At 31.3% G+C, this 24,445-nt stretch overlaps 1 protein-coding gene across 3 annotated transcripts in view; it reads right to left on the bottom strand.

Annotated features, from left to right (window-relative positions):
• LOC144834479 (splicing factor, suppressor of white-apricot homolog) overlaps positions 1-24,445 on the bottom strand; it is a 46,070-nt gene that overhangs the window by 11,650 nt on the left and 9,975 nt on the right. For 2 of the 3 annotated variants that reach the window (XM_078689285.1, XM_078689286.1), the window contains exons 3-10: positions 17,284-17,415; positions 13,585-13,709; positions 9,980-10,220; positions 9,211-9,353; positions 8,626-8,848; positions 5,380-5,593; positions 1,692-1,936; positions 1,298-1,564 (exon numbers count right to left, since the gene is read on the bottom strand). In XM_078689285.1, coding sequence (XP_078545411.1) covers positions 1,298-1,564; positions 1,692-1,936; positions 5,380-5,593; positions 8,626-8,848; positions 9,211-9,353; positions 9,980-10,220; positions 13,585-13,709; positions 17,284-17,415 — 1,590 coding nt within the window. Of the gene's footprint in view, positions 1-1,297; positions 1,565-1,691; positions 1,937-5,379; positions 5,594-8,625; positions 8,849-9,210; positions 9,354-9,979; positions 10,221-13,584; positions 13,710-17,283; positions 17,416-19,212; positions 19,422-24,445 lie in introns of those variants that run through there. The other variant, XM_078689287.1, reaches the window with a different exon arrangement.

The following is a 24,445-nucleotide window of genomic DNA, read 5'->3' as shown; positions in this document are numbered from 1 at the left end:
TTGCAACAGTAACCTGTTTTGGCATTTTCACAGAAAATGTTGTATAGTAAAATTGTATTTGGGTCAAACAAAACTGGTATACTGGTCCAGTCACCTACTTAAAAATAACTTTAAGGGCAACCTTTCTAACTTGTATTATTAAAAAATTAATATAGCAATACAGTCAATAAAGACTGCCCTGTTGATTCTATGATAAAAAATTTAGTTAATTAATAAATAAAAAATTAAATAATAATTATTATTTTATGATGCATTATGATTTATACTCAGCAGGTTGGTGGGGGAGGGGGGGAGGGCGGTGTCATTTCATATCTAAATTCATATAATTCATTGTCTTACAATTTTGCTTCATAATGAGAATGCATTATCTAAATTCCACTACCTAAAATTTAACAGTATTAGTAATATTGTGTCTCACAAAATACAAGAGTTCAAAGGTGACTAGCCTGGAGGAGATATGACAGAGCTTAGATTTAGAGCTAATAGCCAGTTATTAGCATATTTATTACTCTAAGAAAGTACTCTCCTTCCTTGACAGCAAAGTAAATGAATAATTCTTGTTAATATTGACACAAGGCTAGCTAAGGCTCTTCGGGAATATAATTGGGCTGGCGTATTTTGACATCAATCGATCACGTTTGTATTTAATCACACAAGATAGGCAACATTTTTATTACTTTGTTTCATTAAGACGTCATAACCAGTAAATGCATTTGATTTAAGACTAATGTTTACCTCTGACACACTAAAAACAAAATTAACTTATTTAAATATAACATTTATTAAAACTAAATTAAACAACTAACCTAACACTAACTAAAATACGGTATTTAAAGAAGTTTTTAAAAAAATGTTTTTTATATCATCAGTAAAAACTTTTCAAAATTAACTTATTTAAATTTAACATTTATTGTTAGTTCTTTAACACCTTTAAACAAAACCACTAACACAAGTACCAAGTAATATGCCATGAACCATTTGATACTATTTAAAAAAGTTACAAAAAAAATGTTTTTTATATCATCAGTAAAAACTTTTCAAAATTAACTTATTTAAATTTAACATTTATTGTTCGTTTAACACCACTAAACTAAACCACTAACACAAATACCAAGTAATATGCCATGTACCATTTGATACTATTTAAAAAAGTTACATTATATCATCAGTAAAATCTATAGTAATAATAAATTAACAAATTGTAACCATACTAAAGCCGGTATAATAAGTCACAATATTTTGGTTCATAATCATATACTTAAATAAAAAAAAAACCAAAACAAATAAAACATCTTACCCATTATTTTACTAGTTTCTAGGCCTAGCTTTCCTTTATCCATATGTCTATCAAATATCTCCTCTCGTTCGTCGACGATCATTGGGACGGGGTGATCCATGGAGGCACCAGTTGATGTTTTACCCTGCAATGTATTTACCCGCTTTGTTGTAGGCTCCTGTTGGCCGTTCTCCTCATCGGACTCGCTGCTTTCGTACGGGAGAGCACTTGGTCGATCCAACAGCTTGTCCTCAGAATCTTTGGTTTTAATAGAAAAACTAATGGGAGCTGAAATAAGATCAAAAGAGAATTGTTTTATTTATGCACTGTTTGATAATGACCTCAATTTGACCCCTTATATATTTCTAAATACAAGTCTTACATACACAAGTGGTCTTGGTCCTAGAAACCTTACCTTTTTTCGGTTTGTCGTCCTCATTTTCATCTCCCTTCCTAAACTCCTCTAGAAAAACATTCTTTTTATATTTATAATAGGCATTGAAAGTATGCCAGGGTAGTAGAAATTCAAATCGACTGTCGTTTTTGGCTCGTACCGTTGCCTCAAATTCTTCTCCATTTCTGGCCACGTACTTGGCCATTTTATCGATGATCGGTTGAATGTCTGGAGTTGGTGGAATGATGTTACTGTTGTCTGCACCACTGAGAGAACAAGAACAATGTGTGACAATTACAATGGTAGTACAGTTGAGTTTTACTCTAAACAAATAAGAGTTTTACTCTAAACAAATAAGAGTTTTACTCTATAAACAAATAAAGAGTTGTACTCTATAAACAAATAAAGAGTTGTACTCTATAAACAAATAAAGAGTTGTACTCTATAAACAAATAAAGAGTTGTACTCTATAAACAAATAAGAGTTTTACTCTAAACAAATAAGAGTTGTACTCTATAAACAAATAAAAGTTTTACTCTAAACAAATAAGAGTTTTACTCTAAGCAAATAAGAGTTTTACTCTAAACAAATAAGAGTTTTACTCTATAAACAAATAAGAGTTTTACTCTAAACAAATAAGAGTTTTACTCTAAACAAATAAAGAGTTTTACTCTAAAGAAATAAAGAGTTTTACTCTATAAACAAATAAAGAGTTGTACTCTATAAACAAATAAGAGTTTTACTCTAAACAAATAAGAGTTTTACTCTAAAGAAATAAGAGTTTTACTCTATAAACAAATAAAGAGTTTTACTCTATAAACAAATAAAGAGTTGTAAGGATCCCAATGGAAATAAGCTGATAAGCTTTTTGGGCTATCCTGGAAAATCTTTTATAAATGTATTATTTGTAATGTCCGTAATTTATGTTATCACTTTGTATGTATTTTTTATGATGATTTCCCAAATAACTTCAAATCAAATCAAATCATACTCTATAAACAAATAAGAGTTTTACTCTAAACAAATAAGAGTTTTACTCTAAACAAATAAGAGTTTTACTCTAAACAAATATGAGTTTTACTTTAAAGCACATTTCTGTACTACATTTTGAACACTTTCTGAAAAGATGGTTATTTTGGCTAACATAAATTTGTTTATAGCAATATACAGTATCCATGTAATCATAACATGAGAAATTGGCTTAGTTTTTTTTATGTGATGTTTCTGTCACTTAGAAGTAAATCGTTGAACCAAATCCTAATTATCAGCTCATATTAGGGACTATGTCAAAATGATTCTACTACAGTTACTGCAGTAACCATATTTAACCTGTTTATGTAATTATCAATATTTCCTGTTTACTGCAGTGACTGCATCATAAAGCTTTCATTGAAACAAATTAAAGGAAAACAGTATTACAGTAAAAACTGCTGTAGAAGGACCATAATCTGAGTTAATGTAAATTTTAAAGTTATCTTTACAATATCAACATGATAGACATTACAGTGTTCAGCATTTTACACTATATTAAATTGAACTTTATTATTACTATATCTAAATATATCAACTGCTATAGGCATATTGTATAGAAATGTATCAGTGTATAATAATAAGTATTAATTTAAAAGATATATCTTCACAAGATTCCAAAGTAATGATGAATCAGATATGATTTGCACAATAATCAATTATTATTAGTATTATAACCAGTGTTAATTAGTTTGCTTAAAGGAAGTATATCTTGGATAACAAAGACTTCATTGTAATATGTAAATGGCACAATTGTAGCACAATATCTAGTTCTCTGTGCCAAGAAGATGGTGTACATTTCACTGCAATTAGAGCACATTCTGCATTCTCTTTTCTTTTTTTTTCTCTACAACCAACAGTGCAAGGCACCAATTACAGGTTGATAATAAAATACATTTTTCTGTGTTATGAAACTCCAGATGTATAGTAATTCTTTATCTTTAATTATGACTGGTTAAATCAATACATTGAACAAGATCTGTTTTAATGGTTTTGACTGACAGTATAAAAAAAGGTGTGACATTGTTGCACCCATGGTCAAATATCCAAGAACTTAATAGGGAATGTGTGTACTGAATAATATACCAAAAAGTATTTTGTATCATGGGTGATATAATTGGTAGTCAATAACAATTTACATTTGTATTTTATGGGTGGGATCTTGTCCACCTACAGCTGGCCTTCAAAAAGAGACTCTACAATTCGTTTTCTTTGACACAACATCATGTTTGTTGAATGTTATATATGAATAATGTGGCATTAAATCAAATTTCATATGTAAGTATTAAAGTATTATCCGATATCAAAAGAGTGAAAACTGATACAAAGAATGTAATCTAAGGGGATTTGCTGCAGAAATTAATTTGGAGAAAGCTATATCTTATCAATTTAAATTAGGTTTCTTGCGTAGCACTGCATATAAATCATCTATAACCAATGTTAAATTACAAACATGTCATCAATTGATGTTTGCTGTATGCCTGGCACCGTGTCCATAGCCAGTATCATAGGCAGATTCTGTGATAAAGTATCACATGTGAAGCCTATATAAATTTATAATTTAACCCAAACCTTCTATGATACAGACATCACATGTACTCACATGTGATGTCTGTATCTGTCTGTATTATGGAATTTGCCTATAATACTAGAAATATTGCCATAGGGGTTCAATCTACTTTAACTACAGTATTATGTAGGATAGTTTTCTTTATTAATATTGCAATGTAAAAATATTGTTTAGTAACCCTTTTATACAAATGATTCGCATACAACTTTAAGACATAAAGAGAAAAAAAGAGATAATTAAATTGAAACACACGGAGCATAATAATACAATGTTTATGTTTCATCAAAAATACAATTCAAAACCAATTCAATAATTTGTAATTGAAAAAAAAAAGTTTCAGTTTTGAGAGTTCAATAAGATAGCTTTTATCATCAATAACGGGTTATCCAATGAAATAATTGTCACTAAATATTCACCAATGAAAAAAAGAAGAAATATTCAACAGTACAACTCAGTACCATGCATATTCGTAAATTGTAAGATTAACATCTCGAGAATGTGATGGTATGTATAGAGCTGTTTCATTGTATACAAATAAATATACATCTCTCACTCTCATTAAATACAAATGAAAGAATACGAATCCAGTTGAGTTCAACAGACATTAAAAATACTGCAATCCAAAATATGCAAAGATTGACCAATCATAATGTCGTATGCATATATACACTTAATGATACTATCGATTATTAGTATTTGCTTGTAAATTACTCTAGATTTGGAGATGGGTCAAGTGGTTAGGACACTACAGGTGGCATGATACCTGGTTCAATTACCGACAACTACCAGTCTGCCCAGCTGTAAATGAGTACCTGGTTAAAAATACTAGGGAGGATACGGCGGCGTGGAAAGGAACTGGCCACTCTACCACATAATGCAGAGGCTTAAAATGAGCTAACAGCTCATTTCAAGTCCTTAGTTTAAGTAAAAACAGGAGAGCTCTAAATTGCTCTCCTCAAATTTCCAAGGAGAGCGATTACTCTCCTAAAGAATTCTGGAGTTTTTAATTATTTCCCCGAAAAGGCCACCTAACATTTTGACACAGATGCATTTTCAATGCTAATGGCACAATCTCAGAATTGAAGAGAGAAAATCAATTTGAATACATACCTTGGAATAGCACTAGGTGAACTTGTCCCTGAAACATCTGTAACTGGGGGTAAGGTATATATTGCAGGGGAGGGGATTATTGAGGTAGATATTTCAGTGTGTGACAAATTAACATTTGCGATGGGGGGTGGAGGTGGGGCAGGGGGTGGAGGAGGAGGTGCAAACGATGTTCCTTGTGCCACAGAAATAAAGGGTTGTAATTGCGAGCTGTGATCTGCAAAGAGGAAAGAGAAGCAATGCATGTATTATTATATACTAATAAAAATATTTTTTTTTATTTTCACATTCATGCCCGAAGGCTTTTATTCATTAAGAGTTTAATGCTTAAAATTAAAATCTTAAATTGAAAAACAGTGTGATAATAACTCATACTATAGAGGTTATTATCCAGTAACCTTTAGTTACTCCTCTTACAGTTATACATATCATATGGTACCATGTGGCCTAGAAAAAAGCCCCAGACAAAGTTAACGGTAATTTTGTCTCAATTTTTGAAAAAGGCTAACTTATCAAACTACTTGGAATATTGTTGGCCAATCAGAAGTCAGGGTGGGTTTTTTAAATAGTTAAGATGATATGTTTTAAGTTTAGTTTTAGTTTTGGTATGAAGGTGAACAGACACAGGCCAGCAAGAGGGCTTGTTCATTAAAGAAATATACTTTTACTTTAACTTTAATGCACTTTTGATGTTCATCTTTGTCTGATAACTTTAAATATTAAACCGCTCGGACGTTTCTCCTATATGACTACATAAGTAAACCGCTCGGACTCATGCGAAGCCCGTAACATGGTGGCAGCGGTGCTGGAAACGTTTTTAACCCGTTACTATTAACATTAGACGAACTGTGCTGTGGTGGACCACTTCACAAATTTTTTTTTATGGATTGCTTGACTTGAATTTTGATCTGAAACAAGACTTTACCGACATTGTGGATGACATTGTTTTCATGCCAGAAACACAAAGGGAAGGAAAACTTTCTGTCTATATCATCAATGAGTTTCAAGTTAAAGGTACATTTTTCATTTTGTGGTAGAAGTTTGTGATGCACTATAGTTTAAGTTTTGTTATATATATCTTACTACGTCTTAAGTCATAGTCATTATATATTGTATAAGTACATTAATGCCTAAACATAAGTCAAGTAGGATCTTAAGATCTCAACAAAGTTCCATAATGAATACCGATGAAGCACAAACTTCTCAGGCTCAGAATAGTACTGTTGTACCAGATATACCCGAAACCACTCTGGTAACGAGACCGAAATTCCGGATATGGTACTTGATAAAATTTCTGTAGAAATTGGGGGTCAAAGGATTTTGATGCACATGCATGATTGGTTGGCCTATCAAAAAATCGAAATGGAAAAAGAAAAGTTAGAATTAGAAAGATTGTATGTAATGAACATCCTATTGTTTACCTTAGTAAGGATGTTGCCCAATGAGTTAAATTATTCAGTTGCTGAACAAGAATGTTTAGCTATAGTATGGTCAATTAACAAGTTACGATATTACTTACAAGGGCACAAATTTACAGTTATAACTGACCACAAGGCGTTGAAATGGCTTGACAATACCCGCCATTCAAATAATAGACTAATGAGATGGTCAATGACTCTACAACAATTTACTTTTGGTATACAATACCGCAAAGGTATAACAAACACCAATGCTGACAGTTTGTCACGTCGATGTTAGTAATTCAAGTAACAGACAGTACATTACATTATTTTAATTTATAGTTAAGTGAGTGCACAAGTTTTATCAGACTAACATTTTTATGTACTGTATAAGGATTATTACAAATAATCTGACCTTATATAGTAAAATTAAGTATTAAGATACAAACGAAAAGATTCTCACAAAGAATCTATATATATTGTGACCATTATAACAATTGTGTAAAATTGGTTTAAAAATTATAATATCTATATTGTCAGTAAAGATTATATTTAGCATCACCAACTAACAATTGGTCAGAGCACTTCACAATGTTGAAGGTTATATGTACTACCAACTTACACTTGGTATTAGACACTTTTTACTGTATTGTAGTAACCGATTTATTATGATATTGTGTAAAATTGGTTAAAAATTATAATATCTATATTGTACTTAAGTAAGGGTCAGTAAAGATTATATTTAGCATCACCAACTAACAATTGGCCAGAGCACTTCACAATATTGAAGGTTATATGTACTACCAACTTACACTTGGTATTAGACACTTTACTGTATTGTAGTACAGCAGATTTATTATGATATTATACTATTTAAGATTTAGAATTAAGTATATAAAGTGCATCTCGAACTGTTGCCATAGAATGTTATGAATGTGACCATTAACCGTATCATCTTCTTTTATACAAACTTTGAACACTGACCTGTTTATGAACTCTTACATTTATGATTGACAGCAGTGCAACAGTGAAATGAGGAGCATTGAAGAAAAACTTTTATGTAATTAATTTGATTGATATTTTACTTTTAACAGCGTGATTTTTGCAGAACTGCAGAACACTTTATGATTTTGAAGTTAAATTTAACACAGTGGACACCATACCATTGATGAACAATAACTTGAACAATGAACTTTACATTTTGATGATGTAGCAGTAGAAATTATAAACAATGCATTTTTAATTTTAATACTGCAAGCTGAACATTTGAAACTACTTTGAACATTTTCAGTTTTATATTCTCATATCATATTGGTTTAGTTATTAAGTACTGTAGTTAAGGATATACTATTTTTAGAAGAGTGACACACTCTTTTATTCAGTAGGGGGGTGTGATAATAACTCATACTATAGAGGTTATTATCCAGTAACCTTTAGTTACTCCTCTTACAGTTATACATATCATATGGTACCATGTGGCCTAGAAAAAAGCCCCAGACAAAGTTAACGGTAATTTTGTCTCAATTTTTGAAAAAGGCTAACTTATCAAACTACTTGGAATATTGTTGGCCAATCAGAAGTCAGGGTGGGTTTTTTAAATAGTTAAGATGATATGTTTTAAGTTTAGTTTTAGTTTTGGTATGAAGGTGAACAGACACAGGCCAGCAAGAGGGCTTGTTCATTAAAGAAATATACTTTTACTTTAACTTTAATGCACTTTTGATGTTCATCTTTGTCTGATAACTTTAAATATTAAACCGCTCGGACGTTTCTCCTATATGACTACATAAGTAAACCGCTCGGACTCATGCGAAGCCCGTAACAAACAGAAAAGGAGAAAATTGCGTACCTGAATTTGAAGTTGGAGGCGGTGGAGGAGGCGGAATTAGTGAACCCATAACATTTGGCAGATAGCCAGCAGCTACTAATGCTGCAGGATCGTAGCCCTGAGCAAGTAGACTGGAGACATCAGGGTAGCCAGGAGGCATCTCGTACATAGGCGGATGAATGCTAGATGTTGGAGGTAACCGGCGTGTATCACTTGATTGCTGTGGTAGTGCTTGATGTACTGCCTAATAAAAAAGGGAAGAAAAGGCAACTTAAAACTAAATCAAAACTGGAAAAAGAATTCCTGCTATTGGGATATGTCAAAATTATTCTACCACATTTTGTTTAATCTTTAATTTGTTAAACTTATACATTGAGTTTGATTGAAACTAAAATCACATGTTATTACAATAAAAATGTAGTTTACTGCAGTAGAATCATTTTCACATGATCACAAAACTTGTTCACATGATCATAAAACTAGATACCTTTTTTTTACTAGGCTTGGTTGTTGAAGTTGAGTAAATGCTTTACTTTAAACTAATTGAAACGGCTTATAGCACAATCAGCAATAGTTTTACCTTGCAATAAATTAATATCTACTTACAGACGCGTTAGTTGGTTTTGGCCTCGGATTTGACACTAGACTGGGATGTAGATATCCGCTGTGATTATGATCATCTTCATCATCATCTTCACTGTGATGTCCGCTGTCATCGTTACCGGTACTTTTTATATTGCATACTTTTCCTACATAATAAATATAAAAGTATAAATAAAAGAGAGGATTGTGATGAGTGTTCCACAAAAAAGTTACATATATGGTCAACTAAAGCCCAACTCAGAAAGTGTCGCACGACAAGGCTCGACGAAAAGTCTTGATTCGTCGGTTCTGTTTGAGCTAAATCCTGAAGAGAAGAAGAAGGTTATCTTCACAAGCCAACATGCACATAGATTAAAATACGAGTATGAAAAGTTAATGTATCCCATCTTATGATTGAGGTGTTTACAGAACTGAACGTTTTGTGTCACAGACAGCTTCCCACCCAGGTGCTCTTCAACCACCCCCACCATCCATTCTGCGGCGGTTTTCAAATGTAGTATCTACATGTATTATCTGGGAGTCTTATTAAATGACTGTACCAGTTTAGTCTAAAGCTCTGTCTACACTATTAAACTACTGTAGTTTGACAAAAAAAGTGTGATGTGCCCAAATATGGTAGTGATATGCCTAAATCTGGTAGTGATATGACATTATCATGTTGATATGACATTATCATGTCCATATGTGGGCACATCACATTTTTTGTCACATAATGTTTGATAGTGTAGACAGAACTTAACAATAAATTAAAATATAAATCATTGTTGATTACCTTCTTTGGTTTGCCTCCTATCCTCTGTCTTCTGCTGGTCCATGTTTGGTCTATAGTGGCCAGACTTTATTAATTTTAATATATGTTTATAATATGGATTGAGGTAGTGGTCAAAATTAAGAAAATCAAATTGCGAATTTCCAGCTTGTTTTGCCTTGATTCGTATCTCCATCTGCGCTCCTCGTGAACTGATGAAGTGGGCTGTACGTTCCATAAAAGTATGCATTTTTGTCGTCTCCGGCTAAAAGATAAAAACAATATTGTTTATGATATTTATCAACATTACCTGCTTATACAGTATGTTTAAATATTCTTCTATACAAATAATACATTTTTATATAACTTCAACACAACTTACATAAATGTAAATATAATTGACTAAACAATATTCTTATTACCACATAGTACTTTTTGTTGTTATTTCTATTATTGTAGTACTGTAGCCTAAATACATAAATATACATTTTAATGATGCATAATAAATTTAATGGAAGCACAGAAAATGAGGATGCCATTTTAAGTACATTCTTACTTTACAACAGTTACATAAGCACAAATAATAGGTATTTGATCGATGCATAGGATTACAGTGTATAGATTGTGCACGACCCAGTTAATGCTCATCTATTTTATATACCAAAGACATAAATTTCTCAAGGTCTAGAGAATGAGAAATACGTGACAACGAAACAAGCCTGCTCAGTCAAGCATTCAATTCATCATCTCATGAAGAACTGATTTTACTATCAACGTCGCAGTATAGTGAATGCTAGTGTATAGCAATTCTTTGCCTGCATAGTCAAATTGTCATCTGATAAAAGGAATAAGCTATAAAAATATTATATAATTACTATAATGTGCAGTTTCGGTATCGTTTTATTGTCAAAATATTATAGGCCTATAATAATAAAACATGTTTGGTATTGATCATTTTATTGTCAAAATTCTGTCACAATTTTTAATATAGTTTGATTCATCAAATTAAATACAAAGAAATCATTGCATTTTTAATAAAATACTAAATCGCGATAAAAAAAATTAATGTGTACAATAATTATTACTAATTTGTATTCTCATTATTTAGTTTAACCATTTATGTAACAGTGCTGATGATGTCAAAGTTTTATCTATTAAACCACAGCTTATTAACTGTAAATTATTAATGAGTTATTGATGAACAGCTGATGGTATACTGTATGTCATATTTTTCATTCTCTATTACCTTTTACAGTGAACCCACAACCCAAATCACACCCTAGGAGAATAATAATAATCTGTATAGGATACAGTAGGATAGTCATTTTCATTCGAGGTCCTGTGAATTTCTTTTCTCTGCCAAACTCTCATTTTGGAGCTTCAAATTGCTGGAGAATGGAGCAGTGAAAATGGTTCCTTTGCATCATCTACATTGTGTTGGTTATTTTTAGAAAATGTCAAGGGTTTTTTGCGTAAAGCGCTTATAAACATAATATTAGTATCAAGGCCAACTCAGACAGTTTCGTCAATGAGGCCCAACGTCTTGACTCTTCTGAGTTGTATTATTTCTTGCCATTTGATGGAATAAATGTTTGTTGAATTGAATTGACCACACGTGTCATATTGAGATCGCAGCGGGTGTAGCTTTTAGGTCGTCAGGAGAACATTAAACATGTTTTTTTTCTCTCGACGAAAGGTGATTCTTCTGACCTCTTCGTACGACGCTGTCTGTGTTGGCCTTTATATGATTATTATTATTATTATTATTATTATTATTATTATTATTAGTTATCCGCTTGGTATACCAAGCGGATAACTCCTTGTTATTGTATGGGATCAATAGTTTTTTTCTGTATTATTCTTGGATCCTTCCTTCCTTTTTGTGAGTCGCGTTTCTCTAAAATGTGTAAACATAACATTTCATAACTTTGACAACATATGTGCATTTACGTGAAGTTGTGCACCTCCTATTTTTGAATGACGTCATAGTTGCGCAACGTGACTTACGCGCAATTATATGAATTTCAATGATTGATTATAGATTAAAAACCAAAAGTCATTTAGTATTGACACTTTGACAAAATTTAAGTCATATCAGGGGCAAACTTTCTATGGATTAAAAATGGCATGTTTCACAAGAAGTTACGCGCGCACGCGCATTTAAAATTTCAAGATGCGCAAAATTAATTTCTAATCAACTTTTTATGCGTTTCTTGTCATTTTGAGCATGTCAAAAATTCCCACGGGCGCGCAATTTTTTACGCACGCGGTGCGCACGTAGCGTTAAAAACATATTTTTTTCTCTTGAATTATATTTTTCAAGTCTTTCCTAGTAATTTTGAAAACAATTTAGACCTTTTCCAGTTTAAATAACGCCATACGAACACGTTGAATTAGACAATTCGTGCGCGTTTTTTATGAAAAAGCTTAAAAAATCGTCAAAATTATGTCTTTTTTTAAACAGTCATAGTTTCTAAAGTAAACCGTGAACCGTTTATTTTTATTACAAAATCTAGAAGTTGATGAGTTGTAGATATCGGATCATGCATCGATAAGGCTAAAAAAACATTGTGACGTCATCGTATGGCCACACGAATGTAAAATATAGGATTTTTGTCTCTTTCGTTATTGCTCATCACATTCAATGGAGCGCATCGCGCTTATCTGTATTCCTTTTTCTCCTACATTTATATATTGTGTAGGTCAATCAACTTTCTTTAGCATGAGATAAAAATATTTTAATTTTTATGACGTCATCATGCCTAAAAATTTTAATTACGTGGGTCATTAATTTCATCTTTACAGTAAATTTTAATCTGTAATAGCTCGTAAGAATAAAATGTGATAATCACGATTAAAACGTTTTCTGGAAGCTATTGGATTGTAGATACGAATTCATGTAAACATTTTGCCAATCGGATGTTGTGACGTCATCATATGGCCAGTTGAATAAAAAAAGTCGTATTTTCATATTTTGCGTAATAGTTCATCACATTTAAAAGGGTGCGCATCTATATTTTACGTATTCAAATTTCTTCTACACGTTAATATGTTGTTCCTGAGATAATTTCCTTCTGAAATTGCTATCTAAGTGTTTCATTTTGATACCGTCGCCATGTTAAAAATTGGAATAAATGGCGGGTCCCGTAATTTCACCTATTCTACACTGTATGTAATATGTATACAGCTTATACTGTTTGCATGTATATACTATATGACACAAAATTGACAGAATTCAGCACTAACAGCATATCATATTCTTCAGTTCTTGTCATAATGCCATAATCTTTATCTGTGTGCAATATTCCAACGTATGACGTGCACGTGGCGTTTGTCGTGGTGCGGATAACTAACTCGTCAAAGTGACGAGTTTCATGTCTAGTTATTATTATTATTAATTAATGCATAGTTACCACTTCCATGTCCATGGGTATCTTAAGTTCTGGCGGTAATATGGGTAATATGTATACAGTACTAGATTTTTTTTTCATTCGCAAAACGTTTCAAAAAGTACTATTAAACGATCATTTAATAGTGCGTACTATTGCACGCCATGTGACCCACAATCGTCCAATCAAATGACATGAATTTATTTAGGTGTTATATAATATTAATTAATGCATAGTTACCACTTCCATGTCCATGGGTATCTTAAGTTCTGGCGGTGCAATGAACGGTTCTTCAAGTATCACATTTGTTTCAATTTTTTCCACTTTTACAGTTTCTTTTTCTTCAACTTGTTTTGCTTCAATTTCTGAAAAATAAAAACATTAAAGATTGTTGCTTAATAATTTTTCACTACATACTTTACCCACAAATCAAATATTCGAACAGAAGTTCAAACTGCCAATCAACTCCCTAGCTTCCTAAACTTTTCACCTTTTAAAGTAACCTAAGGGGCCTAAATCATCCGTTACATTTCACACATAATTGCTTGGTAAACTAAATGGTAAAAGTCACTATGAATTTAGTATGGTTACTAATTGAAAGAGAATGTTTCCAAAATGTTAACAGGTTCAGAAATGAAGGGATTTGATAAATTATTCCAAATTTTAAAAAAATGGACGTTCTCAGAGAATGTTGAGAAAACTACGACAATTTCAGTTTTGTGTATGAATTATTTTTAGTTAATAGTTTTAGATGATTTGTTTGTTTAAATTATGGTACAACATTTTTAATTGCTTTAATTTAATACAAGATGTTTTTTCAATCCTGAATTCACAGGTACCGAATTATTTTAGCAGCATTTTAAATTATTTATGGTTCTCTATTTGAATGACACTTTGGAACTCAACAAAGTCCTGTTAATAGAAGTGTCTTCTGAACAGGGGTGTCGTCAAAATAGGAGTGGGGGGTGGGGGAGTTTTGTCGTCTGAATAGGGATGTGCCCTCTGAACATGGGTGTCCTCTGAATAGGGGTTGACCCATAGTGTTAAAATACTATTTTCCCCTTATGGAAAGTGTACCTTTAATTTAACAGAGGTGTCCCCTAAATAGGGGTGTCAAACGGTTCTATCGTAAACAACTTCAAACCATTTGTTATCACTATGCATAGACATTTAGGTATTTGTCATCAATACTTCCATTTATGAAACACCATGGTCTTGATATAATTTTAGATGGAAATTAGGACTCCCTGTGACCCTAGGAAATAGGAAATATCTGAAAAGCACATTTCATAATAATTCAGCCAGTAAAGTATGTTTCAACTGACGTTTCCAAAGAGTAAACTTGAATGAATGGAACACTTATTGCTGAATAAATTAAATTAATATGATGGCTTCGCAATGTGTCACCATGTACAGTTAATATTAATAACAGAAGGGGGCCAAGGACTTGTAGTAAAAGTTAACATGAATAGTCGTTCCTAAGCAGTGAGTAGTGTCACACCCTATGGTTGTAGAATAAGGGGCCGCAGCTAAATGACTCCAATTACTGCAGTAATACGTATTGTTTACTCAATAACCTGTTTAGAAAAACGAAACTGACAAGGTAACTTTTACCATCAAGTTTTCTTTATCCAATTACAGTAGTTATTTAAAGGAAATTTATAAATTCATCATACCCTGTCTAATGTATGTAAATTATTATTATATTGACTGAAGAATCATAAAATTCTATAGTCTAAACAAATACTAAACTTATATGTTATTGTAAAAAATGTAGTTACAATACTGCAGCAGTAGAAATGTTTGATATGGTCCCTAATTATTTTAAGAGTATACTTTACAATTAAAAATTAAACAATACTATCATCAGAATTCAAATACAGTATAATAAAATTTTAAGAGCCACACCTCTATACAGGTTGTATAGGTTTATTATTATTTATTTTGACTGTGAACTTCATTAGAAAAACATGACTGAACAGTGAAAAATACTGGTATTTTCAAAGAAATTATTTTACTTGATAATTGTCATTCGGTTATATCATTTATTTTTCAACATTAATTCATCATCAATCAATAATGATATTGATTACAATTTAAACATTGCCAATAATGTTGATTATGTTAATTTCCCGATAATTATCGTTTTGACCTGTCAATTTTCAACACGAAGAACTGTTTATTGACCTTACAGTTCTCAGTAATAATTGCAAATCATCCAAATCAATAACTGGTGGTAACACAAAGGAATATTGAATGTTATGTTAAATACAAAATTCCACATTTATACTATACAAAGCATTTTAATAACATTTGTTGACATATTACACACCACTGTGGTCATCATTCTGTGGCTAACAGTAAATTTATTTACGGTATGCCATAGTTGGGAATTTAATATAAAAACATTTATTTTGTAATTCTTGTGCGATAATAATTATTAAATAAGATTAACATTAATTTGGGGTTTATCTTGATTATGTATAATTGAAAGACTGGGATATCACTCAATGTGTAGATAGAGGTTGAAGAGGGCAAAGCTACAGTAGTCAAACTTTCTGTAGATATCAGCTTGGATAAGATTTTAGTAAAAATGGTCGAAGTTGTGAAGTATGGAAGGGTATTCCAGTCTATGACTGCGTATTGGGGAAGAACGAGCTCTGGGAACAGTTGGTCTTAGCCACTGGAACTTTAATTGTAAGCGGATTGTGGTTCCAAAAAGGGGTTCTACTATACTGGTTTGAAATAGTGAATTATTATCTACAGTAATGGATTATTATTATTATTGATTATAATTTATAAAGTTTTTTCAATTATTCATGTAATTTTATGGTTATTTGCACTGATATGTGACCTTTGACATACATTTTAATACTATTCTTTTTTTGCGTAGTTTTGTTTACAAAAAAAATAAACCTCCTTGGAAACAATCAATACTTCTTTGCTATGACAATTTCTTCAAATTTTCTTATCCATAATGTGATAGTTTCATAATGCAATACGTGAAAACTGCTATTTTCATTCATCATAATTATTAAAGGAAAGCATTTTAATATTTCTAAATATAGGCCTATTTATGAAAAAAAACCCGTTCCACTTTTAAGGATTATCATAGAAGCTTTTACCGTCGAGGAAAAATGACTGGTATTTTAAACTGGATTGAACAATATCCTTTGGGAATTAAAGCCGGTCACCGAGACTATCAAACCATAATATACCTGCATTAAGGCAAGCGACAGCATGGCTACGTTGTTGTCTTAATTATACCTTCACTGATGCATATGTGGCTATAATTACATTCATCAACTGCCCAAAAGGGAATTTCCCTTTTTAGCCTAATCATTGAGTGGCTATCTCAAATTCTATGTTTCTTTTTTCTTACACATTTTTCATGCTTACTTGACAAAAATTTATTTTTTAAGCAAACTACATTGCAAGGAATAAGCGGAACACTTTCATATTTAAGGTACTATAATATCTCACTTAAGTTTGATTGATGAATATGGTCACTGGCACATGATATTGACTTACAGTACCCATTACAATAACCAACTCTGGAATTTCAGCTTGGTTGATTTGAGGTTGGAGGGACCTCTAATTATTTAAGGTCGGCGATTTTTTGCTGACAATGTTTTAAATGAAATTTCAGAAGCAGAAGTAAATCCAAAGTCTACATTATGTCAAAGATACATCCCTTCGGATTGGATGTAAAGCTGTTGGTCCTGCGTACATATAGAGCATGTTGGTACACTATTAAAAAAGAGTAGGGGATCGTCTCCCAATGTTGGAGCTGCGCTGCTAGCTGCCATGGATCCGTTGAGGGCCTAATACGAATTTCTAATTTTCCAGTTAAGCTTGAGGACCGGAAAATAAGTACATTTACGTTTACTTACATATTTCTCATTAACCAGTCATATTGTTGCTGTCTTTATTTCTTACCTGTTTCATCTTGGGTGGGTTGCATAGGATCATAAGTGTCGCTTTGGTTTGGTTCATCGTAATTAAATGATATAGCACTATAATTTGTTTCTGATGCTGCAATTGCTTCATTTAGTCTTTTAATTTCCTCCTCTGAAAAGAAAATTTAATTAGAATATTAGAGGAAAGGAGAATTAATACATTGGTAACGATCTTAATACATTATTAAAGCTCTCTCTACACTGTCCAACAAAATGTGATGTGCCCATAAATGGACATGATGATGTCATATCACTACAATATTTGGGCATATCACTACAATATTTGGGCATATCACTACCATACAGGTATTTGGGCACATCACAATTTTTTGTCAAACTAGTTTGATAGTGTAGACAGAGCTTTACACAACATTTGATGAAACATCTCTCCAACTTGCATTGTTTTAAAGCTCTGTCCACACTATTATCAAACTAGTTTGACCAAAAAAGTGATGTGCCAAAATACGGTGGTGATATGCCTAAATATGGTAGTGATATGACATCATCATGTCCATATATGGGCACATCACATTTTGTTGTCACATAAAGTTTGATAGTGTAGACAGAGCTTCAAAAGTAAATACAGTGGTTGAGTATAGTAACTACTGTACCACAGTAATTTACTTTTTATAAAGGTGGTATACTGTAGTGGAAACATGAACAATTGGTCATTAAATCTGCATGTTGTTATCTTAACATAGAATGTGTGTGATGAAACCAGTTTTAGCTGGATTCACAAGCCACATTTCCCTGTAGCATGCAGCAAAGCAAACATGATCATAAGTAGAATAATTCAAAGACAAAATCGACATAACATTTAAATACAGATTTCAAATTATAAAGTTACTGTATAAATACCTAACGTGTAAAATTATTAAAAATCTACTCTACTTTTATATCTGACATTTTGGAAAAATATGAAATAGTAAATTAATACTAATATATTATGCTGAGGCTAAGTATTAAACAAATGCTTTAGTAACAGTAAAAATGGCATTTTCGCTCAAAAAGACGCAATCAAAATATTTAATCTCTCCCACAAAACACCTATGGGCTAATCCAAAATATTCGCATTTATAGCAAATCTACTTCTTTAAAAAGAATTCTAAAAACATCTTTAAATGTCAATATAAAATTTGGTTTTCTGACTGTTGGTTTTGAGAGAGATCCATAAACATGAATGTACTGTATGTACAATTAAAATGTTTTTAATGTAAACCTAATTACATACAGAAAATGACAATGAGAAATATTTAAATAAAATAATCAATCAAAATTCATATCGCCATCAACAAGAGAGGAGATTTAACCTAAAAAGATATTCATAAATATGCTCACTATAAATCATATTAGACAAAAATATAAATATTGCTAAATAAATAAACCACTCTGAAAAGAGTTTTGTTGTCAAACATGAAAAAGCACATTCACGACCTTGACCAGTATTATATAAATCATACAATTCTACAGCATTTAGAAAATTAAAAATACTGCAAATGTACTAACTCAATAAACAAATCCACAATGTTTGCAAGATCCTTATATTATGTATTTTCATCCAAACTGACATTAAATAATCGGATCTGGTTTAGTCCTCCAATGTTGATTTTGGATCATGTTAAAATTATTTAATTCTACTGCAGTAATCCTGCGCCAACCCCCCCCCCCCCCCCTCCTCAATCCCACAAAGAAAAAAACATGCTATAAAACATAGTTACTGCAGTGAACTGTTCTGTTAAAAAAAAATAGTGGTATCTGGCAAATAAGAAACAAAATTTGTTCAAATGTATAAGTTATAATTTTGCAAAATAAAGGAACTTTACTGATGTATATTAATAAAACAATACTGTAAATAATTAAAAATAAAACAAAATTAAATGTTATTAATTTGTATAATATTTTTACCAACCAAAAGAATGAACCGGAAGTAACCGTTCTGTACTTGTACAATACATATCTGACATGGACATCCAACTACTGTACTCTAATATACCATCATCTTCTCTATAAACGTACGACCCCGTAGCATAGTTAGAACAGTCTGATAAGTAGATATGTATACAACAATGGCCTTCAATATGACTGGAAATTTCCATCACTGTATAGTTGTTGGCAATTGGAGTGTAATGATACAGTACACTAATACTTTCAACGGAGATCCTTTAATGAACACAATGCAATACAAAATACAGGTAGATTTCCTATACTGCAAGCCCAAAGTAAAAACACATAGGGTAGTGGAAAAAGTGATTAATTTTGAGTAATAAATAGGGTTGATGTGTGTTTGTTTACATTAGGTTGTACTGTATATGTTATTTTTATTCTATTCTACTGTATGAAGATTGTTAGGCTCACAAAAAAAAAACAATCAAGATTACATTTTTGATAATAAATCTATGGTACAGTGGAAATTGTTAGTCATTTTTTTAGGAATATGTTTGATGTGCTCGTTTACTGTGAAAGTAAACAGTTTTATTTATTATGATAGCATTCATTGGTAGACAAAAGATATATCTCAGAAAAGCAAATTTAACCAAGATTATATTTAATAAGTACAGTACAGTGGAAATTGTGACTAACTTTCGGGAATAATAGGGTTCTGTGTACTGTATATAATTGCAGAATTTAAAAAAAATTGAATTTGTAATGATTAAATGATTAATTTTTTGTTTGTTTGTTTACATAATATGTTTAATATTCAATTAGATGTTAAAACTTCATTCACTTTCCTGCTAAAATTGCAGAAGATTTTGATATTAATGATAGCAAAGTGTAAAATATTTACATTAGATATTTCTTTATCAAAAATAGAATATGTATTTAAGTTTGTTTTAATTGCGTCAATGACAATATTTGATCATGAGGTTTAAAAGTTCAAGTTAGTTAAATACAGTAGGGGAATTGAAGAGCTTTTATTTCTGTGTATTTAAATGTAATGAAGATTTTAATCTGGGTAGTTTTGTACAGTAATTGATGATGATACATATAAATACAGTACATATTATACTGTTAATTTTAACCGGAAGTGACAGAAGAGGATAAAATCGTCAGTAATTCAAAAAGAAATCAATCATTAAAATTGTAAAAGTGGACAATTTTTACCTGGACAGTTTCAAAAAGTTCAATAGCTAAAAATTATGATACAATTTTTTTTTTGGAGTTTATGGTCGTCAAATCAAAACTGATTTTACATAGCTTAACAATGACTTAGATAAGTCCTGAGTTCTCGCAAATCAAAAGCTCCTTAATATACCGTACTGATACAGGTATAACGACAACACCCCAAGCATGAATTATGTGCAGTTTGGTGGGAAGACTATTTATACTGTATATACATAAAGATGGGCTTATACCTGAGAGGGTGGGCTTGTACCCGAGAGAGTGGGCTTATACCTGGAACAGTTAGTAACATTATATGCCTGTTTGTGACTTCCAATGTTACTAAAGTTCATAGATGTTTGTGTTCCTTAGATTGTTTATAACTAACATTACACTACACTACAGTATAAACAAATTAAAAGTATGTTGTAATTTTACTATATACATAGGTACAGTAGACAATGAAAGCAATCATTGTTTGTATATTATCATTCATAAATAATAAGGTATTGTTTCCTGTGGCGTGGCGGTTACATGTGTTAAAATGTTTGAACATTGTACATTACAGTAGGGTGGATTTTATATCTCCGCCCACCACATTACTTTTCATATAACATCCCCTATACAGCTTTGTAAAGGATAACCACCATCTGGTTAACAATCAGGTTTAGTCCCCTTCCAAGGCTTCTTGCTACTCGGTACTAACGACTCTGCACATGCTCACTAATGTTTCAGTTGTGTGCTTCTAAGCCAATGAAAAGTTAGAAATATGTGCCAGAAACACCACCAAAATATGAATGTGAAATGGGGCTCTGTTGCTGATGCAACTCCGTCTTGACCACTTATGTCGAGTACTGTAAATAAACAAGAAACATAGTGTGGGGCGTGGCACAATAAAATGTAATTCGATCGTGTTGTACTGTATGAATGATGTAAACATAAGAATTTCTTTGTGTGTGTAAACTGTATGAAACGCAAACTTTAAAATAACATTGTTGGTAATGTAATTTTCCCACACTCACAAAGATTGAAATTTAGCATTTCATAATAAAATTGCCTTTCAACAACTGACCTCAATCTTTATCCCTAAAAAGGGTTTGTTTGCTGTTAAAATGGTTAATTAAAGGATGTGATTCAATTTTGTGTTTTTTTTTATAGAAAAATAAGTTTTTTAAAGGCTTAATAGATTTTGTGTATCATCATCAGTCAACCAAAATGCCTACAATAAATATGAATTTCACATAATTTTAATAAATGAGCAAACTTCTTAATACTTATTATAATTACTGTACCTTATTACAGGAAATCTTGTTTTTATTATAGTGTAGTAAATCAAGGCCATGATCAATAGATCATGTAATTTTATGTCTCGGGGGAGAAAACTATTCAAGAGACATAGGAATATAATACTAATATATAATAATATAAGTTGATCAATGGAATAATAATAATAATAATAATTTATGATTGAGAACAAAGTATTGTTATGTAATTTAATATAAGTTAACAGTACTATACTGTAATGTACAGGTAGATGAAAGTGTTTGTATTTCATGTGGTATTGTACTGTATGAAGGATATCGTGAATTACTAAAATTAGTCAAAATACTGAGAAATGTTTCTATTTTCAAACTTGAACTTAAAGATGTATTGTCCCTTGGAACACAAACAAATGAAGGTCAAAATATTCTAAATTTAAATTGGCCATATCAAAGTAATATTAAAGTTATTCACTTTAAGTCCAAAATTCGAGCCAAAAACAACAAGTTTACGTAATTAACAGGTAAATTAGTTTGATTACATTTCGTCTGAAAAATCGTCGCGAGCTAAAGTAAACAAAGATTTCAAAACACGAGTACGCATTATGCATATGCTAATTTGGATTGTTTACAACTCGTCACTGTTGAGAAGGTGTTTTCACACAGATCGCGAGGAAGTTTTATGATTATGCATACAGAGTAGCCAAACAAGCGCGTTCCATTATAGGACATGTTTTGATCGAAAACTTTTACTGGAAGTCAAAGTTATTTTTTGAACAAAAAAACGTCTGTATTTCAGTTAAATGATTTTTTTTTCGACTAATTTTTGGTGTAAGTTAATAACTATTATGATACTTCAAAATGACCCACTTTTTTCAAAATCTTTTTTTAAAATTTTTTTAAAAATTTGTCAAAGGGACAATACATCTTTAAGCTGCCTTGTTTACAACCATCTTCTTTTCACTAGCTCATCTTAAAAACTCATTTTATTTCATTTTTTCTCTCTGTATAAAGCCAGACACCTTGTCTAACAACCACCTTAAATCTGACTGCTACAGCATTTTACTATCTTTGATAAACCCAATTACAGATTTCTGAGAACAACCAAATAGTGGGTATTAAGTGGATATTGACCTTATTACCAACATTATGCACAAAAATTAGAATTGTAGATAGAACGTCGCAAACCGAGTATCCTGTTGAGTGGAATCTATGAATGTTTTGAGTTCCAAGGTTAAATTACCTTAGATGCTGTACTGTATAGGTTTCCATCAACGATTTAACCCATGCATTAACTTTAAACGTGGACTGTCAATTTGTTCAAACTAGGTTAAATTTGTTCATACCACATACAGTATGAAAACATTGTGCATGTATTTTTGGTTTATTTATAAAAGACGTGTTGCTTTTATAATGTACAGAATTGTAACTTGGCATGTTTGGATGGAAGTTTAGTTACTATACTATTTTATTATAACTTAGGCCTATTATAAAGGATTGTTTTTAAATAAATTATAATTTTGCTATCTAAACTAGCACTCCCAACATCAATATTGCTAATCGAAACAGACCTTTATCAATAAAACATACAGATAGAAATACATTTTACATGATTTTAAAAGTTTATTTTTTGAAATTGTACACACAGTCGTAATGATTTTATTAATCTGGTATCTGCAATTATATCTTGATGATATCAAGATTTAAAAACTGATAAAAACATCCCACTTGTTGCTAATGTAACCCATAAGTTAATTGATAACATAACAATTTAACAATGGTAATAAAACACTAATAAAAAATAAAATTTACAGTCTAATACACTAGACAGAAGATATAATGCGTAATAATAGATTGATGCGACCGATAGGAGAACACCTTTTACAAACACAATATGGATCATATGTAAATAATAGTGCCTGGTTCACCGCCTACTCAATACAGCCATGAACATTGGACACAATCACAACAAAGCTAAGCTCCATCCGGTGGCATTCAATATTATTGAATACATCAGCTGATTAGTTTCCAAAGAAAGTACCAAATGAATGTTGTACTACAGTACTGCACAGTAACGTTGATAAAGTAAAAGATTTTTAATATCATTTCTAAAATGTATTATTATTTTTAAATAATTGGTATACTTTCCCGAGAAGGATAATCTGATGTTGTTATTAAATGTTGTTTTTAAATTTTGTACTGTTTGTTAACTGAAATTGTGTATAATTACACCTGTATGTGTGCAAATTACCTCATTTGAATAAGTGTCACCTGAGGAACAAATAGCATTCCACATGCTTGATCTTTATTTTTTGATAATTTATACCGTACTATAATGTTTTGAGCCCACATTGCATTGATTTACTATGAATAGTATTGTATTAGGGTTGTCCCCTGAATAGGGGTTGGCTGTAGTGTTGGAAAATTGTCCCTTATTCGTGGGGAAAGTGTCCCAGGAGTGTCACAAATGAGGGGCTCTACTGTATTGTAACTCTTAAATAAAAGTGTATTAGTAAATGAAAATGGCTGTAACAGTTTCTACATTTTTAATCGTTTGACGATGAGGTTAAGCCCAACATTATTCCAAAAAGATATAACAGCTTCACTTTGTGATCCGATGCAGATATCTAACACAACATTTATTTTTAATACTATTATAGCTTGTTATGATACCTTGTTTATTAAATCACAAATATAATTCTAAAGTTATTTTAAGGACATATTTTTAAAGCATTGTCATATTTACTACTAGTATTTCTGTATTGTTACTGTATAATGGCAATG

This window comes from Antedon bifida, chromosome 2 (genome assembly GCF_963402885.1).
Source record: "Antedon bifida chromosome 2, ecAntBifi1.1, whole genome shotgun sequence".
Lineage (NCBI taxonomy): Eukaryota > Metazoa > Echinodermata > Crinoidea > Comatulida > Antedonidae > Antedon > Antedon bifida.
This window is presented reverse-complemented; position numbering and strand designations above follow the sequence as displayed.